This window comes from Eleutherodactylus coqui, chromosome 4 (assembly GCF_035609145.1).
Source record: "Eleutherodactylus coqui strain aEleCoq1 chromosome 4, aEleCoq1.hap1, whole genome shotgun sequence".
In the NCBI taxonomy this organism is placed as follows: Eukaryota; Metazoa; Chordata; class Amphibia; order Anura; family Eleutherodactylidae; genus Eleutherodactylus; species Eleutherodactylus coqui.
In genome coordinates this window covers 285948806-285972829 of record NC_089840.1, presented here as the reverse complement: position 1 = coordinate 285972829, position 24024 = coordinate 285948806, and the positions used below count along the sequence as shown (strand labels likewise).

At 45.8% G+C, this 24024-nt stretch overlaps 2 protein-coding genes and 1 pseudogene across 2 annotated transcripts in view; all 3 read left to right on the top strand.

Annotated features, from left to right (window-relative positions):
- Positions 1-1379: 1379 nt before the first annotated feature.
- LOC136626742 (zinc finger protein 420-like) overlaps positions 1380-24024 on the top strand; it is a 167134-nt gene continuing 144489 nt past the window's right edge. The window contains exon 1 of the mRNA XM_066601748.1: positions 1380-1762. The gene's annotated coding sequence lies outside the window, so the exon portion shown is untranslated. The remainder of the gene's footprint in view (positions 1763-24024) is intronic.
- LOC136626743 (zinc finger protein 585A-like) overlaps positions 4028-24024 on the top strand; it is a 50633-nt pseudogene continuing 30636 nt past the window's right edge.
- LOC136624421 (zinc finger protein ZFP2-like) lies at positions 5926-7446 on the top strand. Its single transcript, XM_066598396.1, has one exon. The coding sequence runs from the start codon at positions 5953-5955 to the stop codon at positions 7207-7209; it is 1257 nt and encodes a 418-aa protein (XP_066454493.1). The 5' UTR covers positions 5926-5952; the 3' UTR covers positions 7210-7446.

Genomic DNA, 24024 nt, shown 5'->3' with positions numbered 1-24024 from the left:
GGTCTTATTGCCCCATGTGCCCATCCCAACCAGCCTCTGTAATTACCCCTGTTGTCAGTCAAACCGCACAGTTTACATCATTACTTTATCTAAGATACAGGGAATGCCAAAAAGATGGGGAAATCTATTTAGGGAATCAATTTTTAATTTTTTTTTTTCTTGCACAAGAGGACAATGGCGCCTGGAATTTATTCATTTGTGCCCTGAAAGCCAAAGGGTGTTCCCTCCATTACAGGCCGAGCCATGTGTCCAGAAGGCAGATTGGAGTACAATGGGTATGTTTCTGAACACGGGGCAAACAGGCGGAGCCAAGTCTTCATTCACATGTGCTGCACAATAAATACTGTTTTTAAAATAGCACACTTGCTAAAAAAATGAAAATCATAATTTTTCTCCTTCTACTTTGCTTAGATTCATTCAAAAACTATGGGGTCAAAATCTGCAGTTCCCCCCATAGAGGAGTTTGTTAAGGGGTTTACTTCTAAAAAATGAGGTCACTTGTGGGGGTTCTCCATTGTTTTGGCAGCTCAAGGGCTCTACAAGTGGGCAACGGGGACTGAAAGTTTCTGTTCTGAAAGCCACCGGCTGCTCCTTTATATTTGCAAAAATATGACTTTTTTTTCTCCTCTAAATTGCATTTACTCCTGAAAAAAAACTTTGGGGTCAAAATACTCCTGACACTCCCTCCCCTCCCCCTAAGTCACTAATGGGCACTATAAGTCATGAATTTAAAACAAACAACAGTTTTCTTACTCCACCCCTGGGAGGACGTCCTCTCCGGGCTCCTGGCCTGAATGCTGCAACTCGTCCCTCTTCCTCTCCTCTTTGCACCTTCTTCTCTCCTCCCCTAATTATTCTCTCCCCCCTCCTTGCCTAACTGCGACCTCCAGCCACTGGCAGCTGCATTATGCTGCCTTGCAATCCCTTCTTTATCTATTCCTGGACCACCTTGAAAACTTCTTATTGCCACAACTCGTCTCCACACGCTCTTACCATCCTGCTGCTGCCCCCAATGAGTCTTGGTGGTCTTTGGTATTGCACTTGTGTTTCATTCACTGCAATAGACCTGAGCCACAATCCCAGACACAACCCGCGGGCCGGCGCAGCTCTGTTATTGGAGGGAAGCAGCCATGTTTCTCTAAACCTGGACAATCCCAATAAAGACGCAGCCACGCAGGAAGGATTATCCACAGGGGGTTTTCTACTGATTGTACTACAAAGTCTGTGACTAATCATGACTAATCTGCGGCAGAATCCACATGTGTTATATGCGGAATCTATACAGACAGTTGGTGTCCCACCTTGACTTCCCTTTATTATTGGAGCTCCAAGATGATCCGCATTTATTAACTCTTGTGATGCCAGGTGAGAGGACTTGGGAAGTCGCTGTCTGACCTCTGGAGTTACTGCTTTATACTGACATCACCGTTGTGGCCCCTGATCTGCTATAGAGGAGATGTGACATGCTGTGGCCCCCAACATGGAGGAACGGCCCTGACAAACTATTCACCTCCTGATCCAACCTGCATAAAGAGAGAACAGAAGGCCTACACTTTATTATCTCCAGTAATTGTATTATTCCAGGGAATTGTGTATGATGTTACATTGTCTCGTCTTCTTCCCATTCAGGATCCTCGGCTGATATCTTCTATATCAGATAATTATCCTGATTGACCCGACAAGGATGGAGAGAAACCGGGACAAGATGGCGGAGAGTTTATTCACCCTCACGCTAGAGATACTCTTCCAGCTTACAGGAGAGGTGAGAGATTCTGGGGATGACGTCACGTTCCATCATTATTATCTCTGTCAGTCTCTGCTCACATCTACAGCAGAGGATTTACTGCAAATTCATAAAGGACAGAAAAAAGTAACCCGTTGCGCTGTTTTTCAGGTAAGATGACGGACCCCTAATATAAGACAATGGGTCTATCAGGTACCACTGATGTCTGTCATATGATGGATCCGACACTCTTGTCAGTTTTGTTCTTCTGCTTCTATGATGGAACAAAGGAATTGATGAACACATTTGTCAATAGAAACTTAACCCCTTAAGGCCACGGCTGTTTTTTGTTGGGTTTTTTTCCCCACTTTTAAAGAATCTTAACTCTTTTATTCATTCATCCACGTAGATGTCTGCATGTTGTTTTTTGCGGGACGAGTTGTATTATATAATGGTACTATTTATTATACCTTATAATGTACTGACAAACATTTAAAAATTCTGAATGGAAGAAAAAGAGCGATTACACCATCTTTGAGGGGTCTTCTTCGGTGTACACACTACATATATCACCTCTCCTCCTCCTGGCTCCCCAGCACTGTTGTAAAGCTCTTTCTCCTTGCCAGGAATTTAAAAATCCCCGCCTCCTGCAAGAGCTGGGTCTGATTGGCTGAGAATTTAGCCAATCACAGGCAGAACCCAGCCATTCATTGAATGACAGCTGAGCGCTGCCTGTGATTGGTCACAGCACTAAGCCATTCATTGAATTCAAGAGGAGAGGAAGGGGAGCTGAGTATGCGTTCCTTCATGAGAGAGACCAGCTGATCAGTGCAGAGAACATCCCCAGCCAGAAATCTCAAGGCAGGACTAAAGGCAATGACTAAAAGTTTTCTAAATGAATCATAATGAAAACTCAAAGCAAAACACAGATAATTGCATCATTTCTTTCTACAGGAAACAAATGTGAACAGAACCTTAGTGACCTGGATAAGCTGGGGGCTTGGGCAGGAAAATGGCAAATGAAGTTCAATGTTGAAAAATGTAAGACTATGCACATGGGCAAGAGAAACGGATGTCACCAATATTCGATCAATGGAGTACCGCTAGGAAAAAGTGATATGGAAAAGGACCTGGGGGTATTAGTGGATAGTAGACTAAACTGGAGCAACCAATGCCAGTCAGCTGCTGCAAAGGCAAATAAAGTCTTGTGGTGCAGTAAAAGAGGTATAGGGGCGAAGGATGAGAACATTATCCTTCCATTATATAAGGCACTTGTCAGGCCTCACATGGAATACTGTGTACAGTCCTGGACACCACTGCTCAGGAAAGATGTTACAGAGCTTGAGGGTGTTCAAAGAAGGGCAACTAAACTAATACATGGAATGACGGGACTGGAATACCCAGAGAGGTTATCAAAATTGGGATTATTCACCCTGGAAAAAAGACGGCTAAGGGGTGACCAAATAACTATGTATAAATACATGAGGGGACAAAACAAGGATCTCTCCCATGATCTGTTTACACCCAGGACCGCGACGGTAATGAGAGGGCATCCGCTACGATTAGAGGAAAGCAAGTTTCATCACCAACATAGAAGGGGATTCTTTACTGTTAGAGCAGCTAGACTGTGGAACTCTCTGCCTGAGGACGTAGCGATGGCAAAATCCTTAGAGGAGTTTAAAAGGGGTCTTGATGTCTTTCTGGAGAGGAAGGATATTATAGGCTATAAATCTAAGGTTATTTGTTAATCCGGGTATACAGGCAGGTAGGAACTATTAGGGGTTGATCCAGGGAACAGTCTGATTGCCATTAGGGAGTCGGGAAGGAATTTTTTCCCCAAAAGGGCTAATTGGCTTCTAGCCTTGGGGTTTTTTGCCTTCCTCTGGATCAACACAGGAGGATAGACAGGCTGGACTAGATGGACATTGTCTTCATTCAGCCTTACATACTATGTTACTATGACTGATAAATATAACTCGGGAGGTGAAAATGTCTGCAGTGATATTTATGGATGTATCTCCCCATAAACAGGATTACAGGGTAGTGAAGAAGACTTCTAGTGATGGCTGTCAGGCCCCGGTGTCTGATGGATGGGGAAGACCCCTGAACCCAATCACAGGGCCTCCACCTCACCCCCTGATACAGGAGGAGATCAATGAGCAGAAGATCCTAGAACTCACCAACAAGATGATTGAGCTGCTGACTGGAGAGGTGACACTGCTGGGAATGCTGGGACATTATACAGTAACGCTATGGCGGTATAACGTGTCTGTGTGATGACGGTATCATTGTGTTGTCAGGTTCCTATAAGGTGTCAGGACATCACTGTCTATTTCTCCATGGAGGAGTGGGAGTATTTAGAAGGACACAAGGATCTGTACAAGGACATCATGATGGAGGACCACCAGCCCCCCCTATCACCAGGTAATAGACAGGACTAAATCCACATGGCCTTTATTATTTGTATGTAGAGAATGAATTCAGTGGCTGTCTGTGTTTTCTGCAGGTAGATCCAGTAAGAGAACAGCAGCGGAGAGATGTCCCCGGCCTCTTCTTCCACAGGATGATCAGGTAGATGGAGAGAAGGTCTCATGAAATCTCCCCTCTGGTCTGTAGGACGGCTGGGAAGGTCTTGTGTTTAGTCTTATTCTATGACTGATACTTGTGTAATGAGAAAGCTGGAGATGGCAGGATTACAGCCGACCGCAGACATTAGATCTCCGCATCTTATCACTATTTTTTGGTTCTGGAGACTTCTGGTTGGAATAAAGAAGCAACAGGTTGGAGTTATACAGGAGACCTGCAGCTATTTGGCCCAGATCACTACTGCTGTCATGTCATTCCGGCTCCTCATACTAATTGATGACCTTTTCTGGCCATATAAAACCTTCCACACGACTTCTCCAACTGTGTGATGACTTTTACAATATTTATTTCACAGCTGGTGAAACTGGAGGAAGATCCGATCCCTATTGATGCTACAGAGACACATGTGAGGGGGGATCAGCCGTGTAAGGAGGAGATCCCTACAGATGACCCCCCAGGTGAGACTACATGTAGAGAAGAGTCTGTGTTGTCGGGGTTTTTAGCTGTATATTCCCTTATTCAGCCATAGTACATATGGAGTCGGCCCGCTCATGGAGGGTTTCTGACAGTTTGGTCATTAGTCTGCTGGTGGTCGTTGTGTGCAGCTCTGCCGGTGCTCCTCCTGTTGTCCTCGCACAAAGGGTCATATGCCGACCCTAATCCTGTGGCTAACAGATCACTATGTTCCTGCACTCTGTAACGGGTACAGATCAGTCATCATTATAGTTTTCTATTAATCCTGGAATACATGGTGATAATTATATTATTTCCTCTAGTATTTTAGTCCGGCCGCAGGCGCCGTGTAAGAAGTCATCTCCAGGCTGCATTCAGCTTCTCCTCACATCGCGTCTGCTCCCGGCTGAGACCCCATGTATTATAAAGAAAGGAGCAGTATTGTACAAAGTACTCCATGTCTCTCCTTTTTGTGACTTTTCGGGTTGCTGTAGGTTACGTCCACCCTGGCCAACATCATTTATTAGTCACTCTCATGCTTTGGGTGTGCGCAGTTACCGTCAGGTCACTTTCATCCTCTGTATTAAGCACGAGAAATGGAATTAACAGAACCATTGGTTTGAATGGATTTATTCACATGTGGCTTTTTTATATGTGTTTCTGTCTCTGAATATGCTGTGTATCCAGCCGTGTGAATGAGCCCTGATCATGTTTCCTCTCCTCGGTTGCTGAAAATGCAGAGTTACTGGGCATGCTTAGTAGGAAGTTACACAGCTCTTATCTACGGCTCGCACAGCTCCTGCGCTCTGTAACCTTACAAGCTGTATGAGCCGCGGATAAGAGCAGCAGCTGAGATCGCCCCCTGGAGGTAGGAAATTACCGTCACCGCATGGGACGAAATCGACACAGAACATGTCCTGCAATAGGGAAATAATCGATTTTTAATAGAGATGAAAAATGTAGAAGAGTTCATGGTCTAAAATAAGTGGCACCTAAGGATGGTTGTCAGATTAGGTGCTCTACAAATTATTGTGCCTACTATTAATGGGAAATCCTTTTAATAAGTGAATTTTTCAGAATATTTAATATAGAAATGTAATAAAATATAATTGTAATATTCAAAAATAATAAAATCCTTTTTATTGATGGCAGATGATGACACTGGGAGCTCAGAGGGACAGCTGATATCAATGGATTGTAAAGCGGAAGATCATGGTATCAAACAAGATACATATGAAGAGCCTGCCATTATCCCAGATATACCATCAGCCCTTCACAGCAAAGATCTATCATCTGATCCCTCTAAACAGGTTCTACCATATGATTCATCACAGACTAGTAAGCAACACAACATTTGCGGAAGAGATGTTGAACATAAAGGAGTTGACGCAGGGAAGAAGCCATATTCATGTCCGGAATGTGGGAAATCTTTTACACAAAAATCACATCTTGTACAACATCAGAGAATTCACACAGGGGAGAAGCCATATTCATGTGCAGATTGTGCAAAGTGTTTTAGCCAGAAATTTGGTCTTATTAGACATCAGAGAAGTCACACAGGCGAGAAGCCCTTTTCATGTGCATATTGTGGGAAATGTTTTAACTCTAAAGCAGATCTTGCTAAACATCAGAGAACGCACACAGGGGAGAAGCCATTTTCATGTTCTGAATGTGGGAAATGTTTTACCCAGAAAACACATCTTGCTGAACATCAAAGAATTCACATGGGGGAGAAACCATTTTCATGTTTAGAATGTGGGAAATGTTTTACTCAAAAATCACATCTTGTGGAACATCAGAGAATTCACACTGGGGAGAAACCATATACATGTTCAGAATGCGGGAAAGGTTTTCATAAAAAAATTATTCTTGTTGTACATCAAAGACTTCACACAGGGGAGAAGCCATTTTCATGTGCATATTGTGGGAAATGTTTTAACTACAAAGCAAATCTTGTTGAACATCAGATAACTCACACAGGGGAAAGGCCATTTTCATGTTCAGATTGTGGGAAATGTTTTAATAGAAAAACAATTCTTGTTAAACATCGGAGAATTCACACAGGGGAGAAGTCATTTTCCTGTGCAGATTGTGGGAAATATTTTAACTACAAAGCAAATCTCGTTGAACATCAGAGAACTCACACAGGGGAGAAACCATTTTCATGTGCATATTGTGGGAAATGTTTTAGCGCCAAAGCAAATCTTGTTGAACATCAGAGAACTCACACAGGGGAGAAACCATTTTCATGTTCAAAATGCGGGAAGGGTTTTAATAGAAAGACAGTTCTTGTTAGACATCAGAGAATTCACACAGGGGAGAAGCCATTTTCCTGTGCAGATTGTGGGAAATGTTTTAACTCCACAGCAAATCTTGTTAGACATCAGAGGACTCACACAAGGAAGAAACCATTATCATGTCTGGATTATGGAAAATGTGTTGCTTAAAAGTCACATCTAGTTGAATATCAGAGAATTCCCATGGGGGAAAAACCATATTCATGTTCAGAGTGTGGGAGAGGTATTAATTCTAAATCACATCTTGTTCGCTATCAGAAAATTCACAAAAGGGAGAAGCCATATTAATATATTGTATTTGAGAATTGTTTCACCCACAAAATCACATTTTTTCAGATTACTTATCAGGGAAGCAGCCATTATCTTTTTTTTTTTTTTTTTTTTAGGTGTGTGTGTGGGGGGGGGGGGGGGGATCTTTCTAATTGATAAATAGTACAAGAAAAATCCAACATTCCTTCCTTCAAGTGCCATATTTGGCCCCAGCATTTATGGAGGCAGGATTCTCTATGTTACCCAGTGAGGAGAGCGAACAGAACTATTTGATCCCTTCTGTTGTCGGCCCTCCATCTCAGACGAAAAGAAGGCATGTTTAGGCATTCTCGAAGGTGGCCAGTCTGTCATAGAGTTCTCCCTTCTTTTGTCCGGAACACTCCCTCCCTCAATAAAGGCTGGTGAGTGACAGGGAAAGAGGGGGGGACACTGCCAGAACCGTGAAGTTTGCCGTTCAGCATCAGACTTTTTGGGGTCACAAAAAGCAGGTCCCCCAATGATTGAGAGGTATGGTGGGTAAGTATAGTCTTTGCAAGGGTAAGTAATTGCCTAACTTCCAAATGTAAAAACAAGTAGCTCACCTTGAATGTAGCAGGGCATTCTTCCCGTTGGTCTGCTGCAGCATCTGTGGAGCCTTGGATAACTGCAAGTCTAAGCAGCAGAGAATATACTTCAAGAAAAGGGATAAATTGCCAGTTTCTTCACAGAACTTATGTCTTTATTATAAATTCATGCTCATAGTAATATAGTATGTTAGGCTGAATGAAGACCATGTCGATCTAGTTCAGCCTGTTTCAACCTCCCTGTTGAGCCAGAGGAAGGCAAAAATCCCAAGAGGCAGAAGCCAATTAGCCCTTTCGGGAAAATCCCTGGATTAGCCTCTGATAGTTCCTACTGACTGTAAGACCCGGACCAACAACCCGCTGGTCACCTAATGTTTATATCCTGTAACATCCTTCTGCTCAGAACACAAGACACATAGATAAAACGCCTTGTTCACAGTGACGCATTTCGGCAGAGACTTCTGCCTTTGTTAAAGAAGTTTTGTAAAGAAAGTCATCCCTTTTCTTGAAGTATAAGTAATGGAATGTGCAGTGTTGTTGGTTTGATCTCCACACTGCTCTTTTACTTTTCAGGAAGCAATGCATGCCTTTGTGGGCTCACTGAATCCTGCCTGGTGGTGTGAAGGATGCATGGACAGTTCCTTTCATTGGCTGGGCACACACTTCGCTATCCCCTCCTTCACGTCCAGGTGAGGGCTATGCTTCTCCTGACTGCCTTTCGGCGTATCATTGCATGAGTTTTGGCGACCGGTGGTGCCACATGTGCAGGAGGCAGACTCTGACTGGTGGGGTGTTCGTTAAGTTTAGCCATGGCTCCACCATGGGGTGGAACTTGCATGCTGGGGGGAGCGATGTCTTCACTCTTATTAGCTGCTAGCGTGCACATTTTTCATTTGCATCCCAGAGGCCCGCCAACACTCCTCCCGTTCTTATGCCGATATCCTTGTCAGCATCGGCGTTTGGAGGTTGCTGCGTGATGACACCTGTCGTTCTATACAGGAGAAGCTGGACGGCTGGGACACACACTGGATACAACATTTATATTGGCTCCAAGGAACAGCTCCGAATGGGTAAACTCTTCCTGGTGGCCAGCTCCACGCTTGCTACCTCTCCTGTATCATCACTAGCTGGGCTTTTTGTCTGGAGCCAGCTTCTTCCTCTAATTCAGCGCCTCCTGGCATGCATCCTGAAAATTTACATAGACACAGTAGTCGATCAAAGGGCAAATTATCTGAGTCTTTCTCTGACTCTGATATGGACTAGGAACAGGTTTCCAAGCTCTGTACGAATGTGGATAACCTAATTATAGCAGTACAGATACCTTGCTGATATTGTTTTAGTCTTCAGACATCTCAGGCGATCTCCCAAAACCTTTCCCCCATATGAGGAGTTTAATGACGTCTTAGTCAGGGAATGGAATGTTCCAGACAAATGCTTCATTATGCCTAAGTGTTTAGATGATGTTATGTATCCCTTTCTGGAGGATCTTGTGAGGAAATGGTCCGTTCCTCGAGTAGTGGATCCATCTGTGTCCTATTTGGAAAAAGATGTCACTCTTCCTATAGCAAGTGCTTCGTCATACCAGGATGTGCGTGACAGGAAGTTTGAGGCTCTAGCTAAAACCTCCTTTAAGTCGGTGGGTTTGGCTCTCAAGCTAGTCTTCACCTCCACCTGGGTAGGCAAGGCCATGGCTGAGGGGGCCAAGCAGCTGCACATTAGTATTTGTTTCCGGTTCTCTTGGTGAAGCGTATACCAGGGATAGACAATTGGAGAGCAGACTTCCTCAGCCAAGAGACTATCGATCCAGGACAATGGGAGCTACCTCCTGAAATTTTTCGTGATGATATGCATGAGCTGGAGTTGACCGGACGTCAATCTGATGGCATTCAGGATCAACCGCAAGCTACTAACCTTCGTGGCCAGGTCTCAGGATCTGTTGGCTCAAGTGGTAGACGCTTTCCTAATTCTGCGGATGGGCTTCTGGTTCCCATACATCTCTCCTCCCTTCCCACTAATCCCATGTGTTCCCAAGAAGATTAAGGTGAAGGTCTATCGATAATTCTTTTAGCCCTGGATTGACCTCACTGAGCATGGTATGCAGATCTCGTCCACCTGCTGGTTGACGCCTTGTGGCACTTGTCTTTTTGAGAAGATTTTTTTTTTACAGAGACTCCTCTTCTATCCAAATTTGCCTATTTTTCATTTAACAACATGGTGGTTGAAGGTGCGGTCTTGAAATCACGCGGGTATGTGGAGACAGTCAATCAAACCATGTTAAAAGGTGAGGAAACCTTCCTCCTCTCATGTTTTTCATTTTGCTTGGCAGTGTTTCTTTGTTTAATGCAAACGTTGCAAATTTTCACCCTATGCGTTTTTCCCTCTCCCATATTCATCTTCTTCCCTTCTTTCTACAGCTAAGCCTGGATATGGGCTTAAGTCTGAGTTCCCTGAAAGGTCAGATATCCACATTATCTGTTCTGTTCCAGGGCCCACTGGCCTTGAAGTCGGCTGTCCTTACTTTTCTGCTAGGGGTTCTTCATGACGTTCCTCTATGCCATTCTCCCGTACCACCTTGGGACCTATATATGGTGCTGGACGCACGTCTGTCCCATCCTTTTGAACCATTAAGTGAGCTTCTAGTGCTTCTTTGGACCTCATGAGGATATTATACTGCCTTCCTTCTGTTCTAAGTGAGTTCATCCAAGAGAGTGTGCGCTCCATATATTGGATCTGGTGAGAGCTTTGAGGATCTATCTCAAACAGCTTCTTTCAGATGTGCTGACTCCCTATTCATAATTCTGGATGGCCTGAGAAGGGGTCTTATGGCCTCTAAAATTGCCATTTCTTGCTGGAAACAAGCCACTGTGGGCGAGTTTTATTATGCCATAGGCAGGTCGCCTTCATTTCAGGTTACAGCGCTTTCCACTTGTAAGTGGAAGCATCATGGGTGATTTGTAATGGGGCCTCAGCTTTGAAGGTGTGTAAGGCCGCTGGTATTCTCTGCATACCTTTGGAAAGTTCTACCTGGTGCATATGTTTGAACAGAGAGTTTTGCAGACAGCCGTGGACTGTCCCCATGTGTCATGATATTTCCTACCACCTCCCAGGGTTTGCTATGTCCACCAATGATACTGACAAGAAAGCAAGATTTTTGTTCTTACGTAAATCTCTTTCTAGTCTTGTTCATTGGGGGACAGCACACACCCAGTATTGGTCTTTTTTTAATTTATTGCATTTTCTCTTCCAGTCAGTTTTTTTTGCACATGGTGCCATCACTCAGTTATAGTTACTTTGCTGTAGATCATTTGCACTGTTTTTCTGTTCTACCTACTGGGCTGCTCCTTCTGCTTAAAAACGAACTGATTAGATTATTGCCTGCAGACAGAGGATCCAACACTTTTTCTGTTGCTTAAATCTGCCTCGCTGTGGCAGTAGCTATAGCCACGGTCAGAGCCATATCCCCCAATAAGAGAATCTTGTTTTTCCTATTCAAAATAAGTCCTGGCAAAAAAAATAAAAATTGCCATTTTTTGGACTAAAACACGAATTACTATAGGAAAACGCCCCAAAAAAGAAATTCCTACAAAATTGGTATTTCCATGCTGATACCAACCTGTACTATAAAATGATTATGCTACTTATTCTGTATGGTGCACAAGGTAAAAAAAAAATGGCAGTGAAAGAGCTTTGCAGATTTTGATCATCCCGCCTTGCAAAAAATAAAATAATAAAAGTTATATCCACCCCAGAATTGTACAGAATAAACTGTCAACTCATTCTGCAAAACAAAACCCAAGCTGCCCTCGCCCGGCTCCATAGACGGCATTATAAACAATAATAGCTCTGAGTTTGGGAGCGCCAAAAAAAAATAATGGCGATGAAAAATTCTTCTATGGTTCGATAATTAAAAAACTTGTTATCACTGTAATCATACTGACTCTTGGAACAAAATGTTAATATGTCTGTTATACCGTACCGTGGAAAAACCAAACCAGTGCAACAAGGACAGAATTACTCTTCTTCCTATTCATTCTCTCTCGCCAAATAATTATTAAGCCCTAATGTACTCCGCCCAGCTTACATACATCCCCATAGTATATAATGACAAACCCCGAACAAAACCACTACTAATACCCCGAGATGAATAATGATGTAGTTTTCAAAAAGGAGTCTCTTTTGGGGGAGATGATTCCAAACATGGTTCCAGCACCATCTGCCCTTCTATCCTTCCCAGTCCTGCTGAGCATCCAAACAGAAGGTTATTTCCACATATGGGGCATTTCTGTACTCAGGAGAAATCGGGCAGCAAATTTTGTGATGCTTTTTCTCAAATGGACCCTTTTGTAAAAATCATAAAATTGGAGCTAAATCTGCATTAAAAAAAAACAATTGCAATTTTTCAATTTTGTGAATTGCCTGATGGTTCTAGTTTCTGAAATAGGAGTCACTTTTTGGGAAGTCAACTCTCCTGGGTGCTTCAGGGGCTGCAAATGCAACGTCGCCTCAAAAAGACTCCAGAATAGTTGGCACTCTAAAAACTATATAGCGCGTCTTTCCTTCAGAGACCCCCATGTGCTCAAACAGCAGTTTACACTCACATATGGGGCAGTTCTATACTTGGGGGAATTGGGCAACAAATTTTGGGATGATTGTTCTCCTCTTGCTCAACGAAAAAGTTTAACAATTGGGACCAAATCTATGTTTTGTTTAAATTGTAATAATTTATTTTCACAGCCTGATTCTAAAACCCCTGTGAAGCCAAAACAAACAATATACCCCTTAAGTGTTGGTTGACACATAGCAGAACTGGGGCGGATATTCCACTGCAGAAAATCTGCATCAAAAACCACATTACAATCTGCACCATTGGTGGGAATTTTAATGTATATTTGCAGCAGACATCACCCCTCAATTGAAAGGGTAGAATTTGCTGCAGATCTGCATCAAAAACCGTGTCAAAATCTACACTTAATGATCAAGATTTTGGTTCAGATATGACCTAATATATGCAGGGGAAAGTATGCTACAAATTATGGTGGGGATTCGCACCAACATTTGCTATGCAATATCATATCCCAAAGGGGTTTTCCAGGACCTCACCTTCTCAGGAGGTCATCAATAGTTCTTCAGCAAAATCTGTTCATGATCCCCACTGATCAGCTGATTAAATAGGTTATGACGCTCCGGTGAGCACCTCAGCCTCTTCTTAGACCAGTAATGTCATGTATATCAGCGACTCTCTACCAATGAAGTGAAGGGCGAGCACTGCGGCCTCCTCACTGTATACTGATAAGGCAATAATCATTATATTCTGCTCATAGATGTTGCTGACGCTCAGCTGCCCATATTGTACTCCTGATATATATGTATAATGAGGAAGAGAAATGTGTAATCAACCAAAATGGCTTCCCAATGACCAACTTCTTATATGTAACGACCTCTTGTATAACTGCTCGGCATTCTCTGTATTTCTTAATGTCTGTAATAAAGATAAGATTGGGATGTTCTCGGCCAGAAGGGTTTCTGATGAGGTGCGGGGTGATGCCGAAATGTATGACTAATAGACATAATAATCTAATTGTTTCTTGCTCCAGAATTGCAGTTTTTGAGGAATAAACTTCCTTAGATACCTCGTTACGGAGGTTCATTATATTCTCGCTTTCTCTTTTTGTGAGGGTCTCCTTTCCAGCTCGTATTTCTCATCTTCTTAGCTTATTTACTTTGTAAAACGTATTCTAAATAAACTTTACATTCTTTAATCTCACACTGTGAGACCGGATTACTTGGACGCCTCCCACATAAATACCATTTCTATCTTCACCTTTGTTTTATTTAAAAGCACAGCACCGTACATTGTATAGTGGTTGTGCCTTGTACTGCACCTCAGTCCTATTCACTTAAGTGGGATAAAGCTGCAGAAAGGCCATCTGACGAATGAAGAAGACATCACAGGCAGAAGAAGATACTGTAATCCTCACTGGAAAGTTGTGGCCACTTCAAAACAGCAGAAGTGCTTGGAATCTGACCCCTCCATCCATCTGACAATGAAGACCCATCCTAAGGATAGCTAATAAATAATTAAGCCCTGAAATACCCATTTTCCCTCTGGAAAGTGTTAGTGCAGCAATAAAGTTTTCCTTAAAGGTAGGTCTTTGGGGTCCATATTAGTTATATTCGAGCTCGAAGCAAACTTGCGGAACACACACTCTTTGGATGTGATAGGAAGTCATCTGTTTGTTCAATTATTAAGTAGAACTATATATACCAAAGGACATTTGCAACGGGACTAGAACACGCCTCACTTGTAAGAATTATAATTTATAATTCCTTTATCATTAGTTTGAAAAACTAAACAAGAAAATTAACACCTTAGTTGTCCAAGCAGGCTTCTCTCAAGCCAAGAATGTGCACAATATATAAACAATAAATTTAGGAAGATGCGTCCCTCCCGCAGTACAGGTCGTGCTGCCACCGACCATCAGTCTGGATTCTTAGCATCAGAATCTCCTCAGCTTGGAATATACTGCTCCTCAAGGCCTCCTGAACAGTGATTGCAGATCTGTGAAAATCTTGTTAAAGGCAAAGGACAATTAGATGGCAGAGGTAATACAAACTGGAGTAACATTTATTGCCCTAACTATATGCATGTCACAGAGGTGTGGGTTAGTTATGAAGTGGGCTTGGGAGCCAAGCTTGTTACATATGGCGATGCCAAATACTTGAAACAGATGCCACCTGCCACAAACTAGCTCCGATTGCTATGGCTTCATGGCTTAAATACGCTGTCAATCCTGACATGTAAACTGTCAGCCAGTGGGAGATCCCCATCAGCCCCCCCCCCCATGATACGATCACAGGGTGCTGATAGTAGCCATGTGCCTAGTGAAGTGTCAGGGCTTGAACCCTCTAGTTCCTGTGTCCCAACAGAATAATAGTTAAAAACATGTAGTAGGAGAAAAAGAGTATCTGGAGATACAGGAACAGGACTTGGACAATGGAATGAAAATCCATCCATGATATAAATAGGATAACAATATATACAATAGTGGATCTACAAAGTCATATATAATACAAGCCAGACAAAGCAAGGCAATAAATTAGGACTGTGGGATCACACAAGATAGAAATACAAAGTTGTTACCAGCTGCCAACCAAGACCTGTATCCTGAGCCCCAACACCCGTTTCACATCGGCTTTTGTAAAGGGGTATGGTAACAATGACTGATTCGGTTTCTCCTCCCCACTCTGCAAAAAATCCTAACTCTTATTCATCTTTCGACATTGCTGGCTGAGAGCTCGTTGGTTGATGGATGAATTGTAGTTTTCAAATGGCACTATTTAACATAATGAAAAATGTAAAAAAAAATTCTAAGTGGCGTGAAATGGAAAAAAACGAACCTCTTCTATCTTTGGAGGGGTCTTGTTTTTATGGTGAACACACTGTGGCAAAAATGGCCGAACTTCATTCTGTGGGTCAGTTGGGTTATAACAATACAAAATTTATAAAGTTTTTTTGCGGTAATATTTGTAAAAAAAAATGTATTTGGGAAAACATAAAATAGCACTCTAATCAGATCATATATACTAATTATGGGACACTGCAGTATATGATTTTATAGGAGTGGCATCAGCGACCTCCATGGATAAACCTCGCATAGTATGCATTGGAAACAACGGGCGAGGTGTTGGAGGGAACGCCCAAAGATAGAACATGCCGCTCATGTTATATATTATTATATAGCTCATGAATATGACACCATTCATAACGGGGTTCATATCGCCTCTGAGTGATGAGTTCCATTAGATGATGTCACTGTCATGTGATCAATAACTGGGGCTCTGAACTCCACCCCTGATCACATGACAGTGACATCACAGGTCCTTCATCCCTGTGCACTGAAGAGGCAGACTACACCCCCCACAAACCCCTGCAACCTTTCTTGCTATGGATGCAGCAGTACTCAGTCTGGCAGTTTGCCACAGAGGGTTCAACGCAAGCTAATGCAGCTCACATGACACAGAGATCTCTCTCACTCCCTCCCCCGCTCCCCCCCCCCCCCCCCCCGAGTACGCTGGTGTGGAGGGAATGCGCAAACCACATTGATGACTGTTTTTGTAAAGTGAGTATTACTGGGCTGAATTGAAGGAATCGTAGCAAGTGGACACATCCTGATGTACCCCCTGCAAGACGCCCTCTACCACACTCAGATGTCGTACCAACTCCTACTTTTCATAACTAGATCTTTCACGCGCTCGGCTCTGCTCCTCCGTCTCGCACACGCTCTGCTCTGCTGCTCCGTCTCATACGCCCTCTGCTCCGCTCCCCCGGCTCGCACGCGCTCGGCTCCGCTCCCCCGGCTCGCACACGCTCAGCTCCGCTCCACCGTCTCGCACACGCTCAGCTCTGTTCTTCCGTTTCGTACACGCTCGGCTCCGCTCCCCCGTCTCGCACACGCTCGGCTCTGTTCCTCCGTTTCGTACACGCTCAGCTCCGCTCCTCTGTCTCGCACACTCGCACGGCTCCGCTTCCCCGTCTCGCACACTCGCACGGCTCCGCTTCCCCGTCTCGCACACACGCACGGCTCCGCTTCCCCGTCTCGCACACACTCGGCTCTGCTCCTCCGTCTTGCACACGCACGGCTCCGCTCTCCCGTCTCGCACACGCACGGCTCTGCTCCATCCACTCTCTGAATACATCCTCACACAGCAGAATCCTGCATCCACTGAGCGGAGAGACCTGGTCATGTGACCCCTTGTCTCCGCCCACACACTGATGACATGACGATGACATCATCACAGGTCCTGTAAGCACAGAACAACCCCACGGCTCCTGTCCGGCTGCAGGTGGAGGTATGTGGGGTCACCAGTACTGGGGGGCAGATTTATGGAAGCCCATAGCAACCAATCACAGTGCAGCTCTCCTGAGGAGCAGGTAGTGCTATAAGCTGCGCTGTGATTGGCTGGTTTTCTTGCACACAGGGTCACGCGGCTTGCAGGATTTCTGGGGTAAATTTCTCATTAAAGAGGTTTTCTGGGACATAAAATGAAGCCACATTGAATGTTCTCCCGGCGGCTCCCGTCCAGCTCCGCCCCCTGATGTCTGCCGCACGGAGCCCGGAAGAAGCGGCGGCCGGCCCCGTGGCGCTCCCCCTCACAGGCTTCAGGGGGGATTCTTCTATGGCCGCTGTGAGGGGCTCAGCGCTCACGGACACAATGTGCGGCACATGACCGCCGGCCGCTTCTCCCGGCTCCATGCGGCCGCACTGAGGCTGCAGCGCTGGACGGGAGCCGCCGCCACAGGGGAGCAGTCAGCTTCTCCCCTCAGTGACTCCATTCTGTGTTTTCACCTCCCCTCTGTCTGGGCTGCAAGAAAAAAAAAGCTGGTATCCGTTGGGGGAGATGAAGTCCCTTCCCTGAGGCCCCGGATTTGTTATCTGATGAGATGTTCATCCACCGACCTTTCCCTGGCATCTGCACATACGCCCGTAGGCAATATGGCGGACGCAAGAGCAGAAGCTAAGGAGGGCCCAGAAAATTTGAAATCTCCTTGCTCCTAGGTACTAAACAGCCGAGAGCTTAGAGCAGTTACTGAGGGCCGAGGAGAACAGTCCCCGGTCACATGATCACCAATATCCAATAGGAAATGGCGATCATGTAGATGTTTTTTTTTTAAAAGTTGCAGTTTAATCTCCCCTTAAAGGGGTTGTCTCGCGGCAGCAAGTGGGGTCATACACTTCATCACCAATATCCAATAGAACAGTGGTCCCCAACCTTTTTGGCACCAGGGAGCGGCTTCAAGCAAGACCATTTTTACAAGGCCCAGCAGGGTTGGGCGGGGCTTTGGTTATATGGGGCGGGGCTATGAAGGGGGTTGGAGTTTAGTGCATTCTTATTTAATTATGGCATTTAGAATGTCCTGGCCGCACACACATAGGGCAGTATATAATCTATACCCCCCCCCCCAGCACACACATAGGGCAACATATTATTTATCTCCCCCCCCCCCAGTAATAGACAGCCCCCACATCTCAGTAATTAGCAGCCCCTCCCCCTGTAATAAGTAGCCCCCACCCCCCAGTAATAAGCAGCCCCCCCAGTAATAAGCAGGTCCCCCCGGTAATAGGCAGGTTCCCCCCAGTAATAGACAGCCCCTTCCCCTGTAATAAGTAGCCCCCACCCACCCCAGTAATAAGCAGCCCCCCCCAGTAAGCAATCCCCCCAGTAATAAGCAGCCCCCCCCCCCAGTAATAGGCAGCCCCTCCCCAGTAATAAGCAGCCCCTTCCCCTGTAATAGGTAGCCCCAACCCCCCCAGTAATAAGCAGGTTTCCCCGCAGTAATAAGCAGCCCCTCCAGTAATAGGCAGCCCCTTCCCCTGTAATAAGTAGCCCCCCCCAGTAATAACCAGCCCTCCAAGTAATAGGCAGCCCACCCCCCAGTAATAAGCAGCCCCCCCCCCCCCCAGTAAGCAATCCCTCCAGTAATAAGCAGGTTCCCTCCAGTAATAAGCAGCCCCTTCCCCTGTAATAAGTAGCCCCCCCCCCCCAGTAATAAGCAGCCCCCTCAGTAATAAGCAGGTCCCCCCCAGTAATAGGCAGCCCCTTCCCCTGTAATAAGTAGCCCCCCCAGTAATAACCAGCCCCCCCCCCCAGTAATAACCAGCCCCCCCCCAGTAATAAGCAATCCCCCCAGTAATAGGCAGCCCCTCCCCAGTAATAAGCAGCCCCCCCTGTAATAAGTAGCCCCCACCCTCCCCAGTAATAGGTCGCCCCTTCCCCTGTAATAAGTAGCCCCCCCAGTAATAACCAGCCCCCCCAATAATAGTCAGCCCCCCCGAATAATAAGCAGCCCCTTCCCCTGTAATAAGTAGCCCCCACCCCACCCCCCAGTAATAAGCAGGTCCCCCCCCAATAATAGGCAGCCCCCCCCCAGTAATAGGCAGCCCCTTCCACTGTAATAAGTAGCCCCCCCATAATATGCAGCACCCCCCCCCCAACCCATATACTTACCTCCTCCCTGCTGTCAGCGTCGCTCCCTCTCTGCTTGCCCTGACATCAGTGTGCAGCCCGGAACGCTTCCTCCCCGAGTCATCTCCTGCAGAACTAATGAGCAGGGGACTCGGGGAAGAGGATCCTGGCTGCACATGGAGGTCAGTGTGCGCCGGGATCAGTGCGATTAACAGCGGGGAGCTGCGGCGCCCCCGCTGGTAATCGCTTCAGTGGTCAGCGGAGTCAGCACGCCGCGGGCCACATAACACAAGGCAGCGGGCCTTGGGTTTAGAGCAAAAGTTCCCGGCAGTGCCGCGGACCGCGCTAAACACCCAACGGCCCGGCACCGGTCCGCGGCCCGGTGGTTGGGGACCCCTGCAATAGAAAATGGTGATCATGTAGATGGTTTTTAAAAAAAGTTGCAGTTTAATCTCCCCTCACCGATGCAATCAGTGAGGGGAGCTGAAACCTCTTCGCATTTAAACCCCATAGCAATTATCCTCCACGAACCCTCTCAGGCTTCTGTGCATGTGACACCGGCAAAAGGCCGGACATAAGCTCACTCCTAGCTACAAATCCTAGCCTGGAGCGGTGAGCGAAGGCCTCGCGGAGTCGTCCCCGGTCATGTGATCACCGTTATCCAATGTTGTAAAAAAGTAGTGACCTACCATTGTCTGATCTCACACGGCCGGATAGGAATTACGGATTCTGCAGGCGTTTGCTCCTCAGTAATACGCGGATAAATCAAGGTAATTGGATTCCACGATTCCGCTCACATTATCGGGTCAGAATTGCGTAATCTGCTTGCAGAAAACAAAAAGCCGCAGGTTCTGTTAAACTGCGGATATTCGTGACATCGTGCTCTATGGTCGCGGATACGCCAGCAGCCCATACACAAGCGGTGGCTCGGAGAATAGAAACAAACCAAAAATATACGCATGACCTCTGCAAGCGGATTCTACATCCGGCCGTGTGAGCCCGGCGTTATTCAGACTGCTACCTGTAATACATAATTTACAAGAAGCTCCGGGAATGCTCGCCTTCCTGCAGTTCCAGGAGCAGCTTGTTGGGCGCCTTCTGTGTGAGACCGCTGCACCGCAGCAAGCTTACGGAGCCTCACAGGGCGCCACTTTACACCCATCGCTGCCGCAGAGGTGAAGAAATACCCCCAAAAAATGTCGGGTTTGCAGCAAACATGGAAGGAGGAAGGATACCCGGTCTTATTGCCCCATGTGCCCATCCCAACCAGCCTCTGTAATTACCCCTGTCTTTAGACAAATCGCACAGTTTACATCATTACTTTATCTAAGATTCAGGGAATGCTGAAAAGATGGGGAAATCTATTTAGGGAGTCAATTTTTAGTTTTTTTTTCCTGCACAAGGGAGCAATGGCGCCTGGAATTTATTCATTTGTGCCCTGAAAGCCAAAGGGTGTTTCCTCCATTCTAGGCCAAGCCATGTGTCCAGTAGGCAGATTGGGGTACAATGGGTATGTTTCTGAACACAGGACAAACAGGCGGAGCCAAGTCTTCATTCACATGCGCTGCACAAAAAAATACTGTTTTTAAAATGACACAATTGCTAAAAAAATGAAAATCATAATTTTTCCCTTCTGCTTTGCTTAGATTCATTCAAAAACTATTGGGTCAAAATCCGCAGTTCACCCCATAGAGGAGTTTGTTATCCATCGTTTTGGCAGCTCAAGGGCTCTACAAGTGGGCAACGGGGACTGAAGGTTTCTGTTCTGAAAGCCACCGGCTGCTCCTTGCGGTTTGGGCCCCGTGGTGCACGCTGACACAAAACTGGGGCCACAATGAGTATGTTTCTGAACACAAGACAAACGGGTATCTTTTTGGGGGTGCAAATCCCCTTTTTTATGTGCACTATAGAAAAAACACTGTCCTTAAATTGATATATTTGCAAAAATATTCCTTTTTTTCCACCCTCTAAATTGCATTTACTCCTGACAGCCCCTCCCCCCCAGTCATTAATGGGCACTATTAGTCATGAATAGAGATGAGCGAGCATACTCGATAAGGCAAATTACTTGAGCGAGTAGTGCCTTATTCGAGTACCTGCCCGCTCGTCTCTAAAGATTCGGCTGCCGGCGCGGGGGACAGGTGAGTTGCAGCGGTGAGCGGTGGGGAAAGAGTGAGAGAGAGATCTCCCCTCCATTCCTCCCTGCTCTCCCCCGCCGCTCCCCAACCCCCCACCAGCAGCCAAATCTTGTACCTACGAGCGGGCAGGTACTCACATAAGGCACTACTCGCTTGAGCAGTTTGCGTTATCGAGTACGCTCGCTCATCTCTAGTCATGAATTTAAAACAAACAGTTTTCTTACTTCACTCCTTGCAGGACGTCCTCCCCGGGCTCCTGACTTCAATGTTGCAACTCGTACCTCTTCCTCTCCCCTTTGCCCCTTCTTCTCTCCTCCCCTAAATATTCTTCACCACCTCTCCCTGCGGGTCGCAGCCCCCTCCTTGCCTAACTACGCCCCCCAGTCACTGGCAGCTGCACTATGATGCTACCCTGCAATCCCTTCTCTATCTATTCCTGGACCACCGTGAAGACTTCTTATAGCTACAACTCGTCTCCACATGCTCTTACCATCCTGCTGCTGCCCCCAATGAGTCTTGGTGGTGTTTGGTATTGCACTTGTGTTTCATTCACTGCAACAGACCTGAGCCACAATCCCAGACACAACCCATGGGCGGCGCGGCTCTGCTATTGGAGGGAAGCAGCCATGTTTCTCTAAACCTGCACAATCCCAATAAAGACGCAGCCACGCAGGAAGGATTATCCACAGGGGGTTTTATACTGATTGTACTACAAAGTCTGTGACTAATCTGCGGCAGAATCCACATGTGTTATATGCGGAATCTATACAGACAGTTGGTGTCGCACCTTGACTTCCCTTTATTGTTGAAGCTCCAAGATGATCCGTATTTATTAACTCTTGTGATGCCAGGTGAGAGGACTTGGGAAGTCGCTGTCTGACATCTAGATTTCTGCTTTCTACTGACATCACCGTTGTGGCCCCTGATCTGCTGTAGAGGAGATGTGGCATGCTGTGGCCCCCAACATGGAGGAACGGCCCTGACAAACTACTCATCTCCTGATCCAACCTGCATAAAGAGAGAACAGAAGGCCTACAGGTTATTCTCTCCAGTAATTGTATTATTACAGGGGGTTTGTATGATGTTACATTGTCTCGTCTTCTTCCCATTCAGGATCCTCGGCTGATATCTTCTATATCAGATAATTATCCTGATTGACCCGACGAGGATGGAGAGGAACCGGGACAAGATGGCGGAGAGTATATTCACCCTCACCCTAGAGATACTCTTCCAGCTTACAGGAGAGGTGAGAGATTCTGGGGATGACGTCACGTTCCATCATTCTTATCTCTGTCAGTCTCTGGTCACATCTACGGCAGAGGATTTACTATAGATACATGAAGGACAGAAAAAACGTAACCCGTTGCTCTGTTTTTCAGGTAAGATGACGGACCCCTAATATAAGACAATGGGGTCTGTCAGGGACCACAGATGTCTGTCATATGACGGATCCGACTCCCTTGTCAGTTTTGTTCTTCTGCTTCTATGATGGAACAAAGGAATTGATGAACACAAATGTCAACAGAAACTTAACCCCTTTTTGTTGGGTTTTCTTCCCCAATTTTAAAGAATTTTAACTCTTTTATTTATTCATCTACGTAGATGTCTGCATGTTGTTTTTTGCAGAACGAGTTGTATTATATAATGGTACTATTTATTATACCTTATAATGTACTGACAAACATTTAAAAATTTTAAATGGAAGAAAAAGAGCGATTACACCATCTTTGAGGGGTCTTCTTCAGTGTACACACTACATATATCACCTCTCTGACACATCTCCTCCTGGCTCCCTGCCACTGTTGTGAAGCTCTTTCTCCTGGCCAGGGATTTAAAAATCCCCGCCTCCTGCAAGAGCTGGGTCTGATTGGCTGAGCGCTCATCCAGTCACAGGCAGAACTCAACCATTCATTGAATGACAGCTGAGCGCTGCCTGTGATTGGTCACAGCACTAAGCCATTCATTGAATTCAAGAGGAGAGGGAGGGGAGCTGAGTACCTGTTCCTTCATGAGAGAGACTAGCTGATCAGAGCTGAGCCAGAAATCTCATGGCAGGACTAAAGGCAATGCAAGTATAAAGTTTTCTAAATGCATCAGAATGAAAACTCAAAGCAAAACACAGATAATTGCATCATTTCTTTCTGCAGGAACACAAATGTGACCAGAACCTTAGTGACTGATGAATATAACTGGAGAGGTGAAATTGTCTGCAGTGATATTTATGGATGTGTCTCCCCATAAACAGGATTACAGGGTACTGAAGAAGACTTCTAGTGATGGCTGTCAGGCCCCGGTGTCTGATGGATGGGAAAGACTTCTGAGCCCAATCACAGGGCCTCCACCTCGCCCCCTGATACTTGAGGAGATCAATGAGCAGAAGATCCTAGAACTCACCAACAAGATGATTGAGCTGCTGACTGGAGAGGTGACGCTGCTGGGAATGCTGGGACATTATACAGTAACGCTATGGCGGTATAACGTGTCTGGGTAATGACGGTATCATTGTGTTGTCAGGTTCCTATAAGGTGTCAGGACGTCACTGTCTATTTCTCCATGGAGGAGTGGGAGTATTTAGAGGGACACAAGGACCTGTACAAGGATGTCATGATGGAGGACCACCAGCCCCTCCCATCACCAGGTAATAGACGGGACTAAATCCACATGGCCTTTATTATTTGTATGTAGATAATGAATTCAGTGGCTGTCTGTGTTTTCTGCAGGTAGATCCAGTAAGAGAACAGCAGCGGAGAGATGTCCCCGGCCTCTTCTTCCACAGGATGATCAGGTAGATGGAGACAAGGTCTCATGAAATCTCCCCTCTGGTCTGTAGGACGGCTGGGAAGGTCTTGTGTTCAGTCTTATTATATGATTGATACTTGTGTAATGAGAAAGCTGGAGATGGCAGGATTACAGCCGACCGCAGACATTAGATCTCCGCATCTTATCACTATTTTCTGTGTTACGTTCATGTGGGCAAGTGAGCATCGGGCCCACACAAACGTGACCCAGATTGATAGGGAACACCAGCT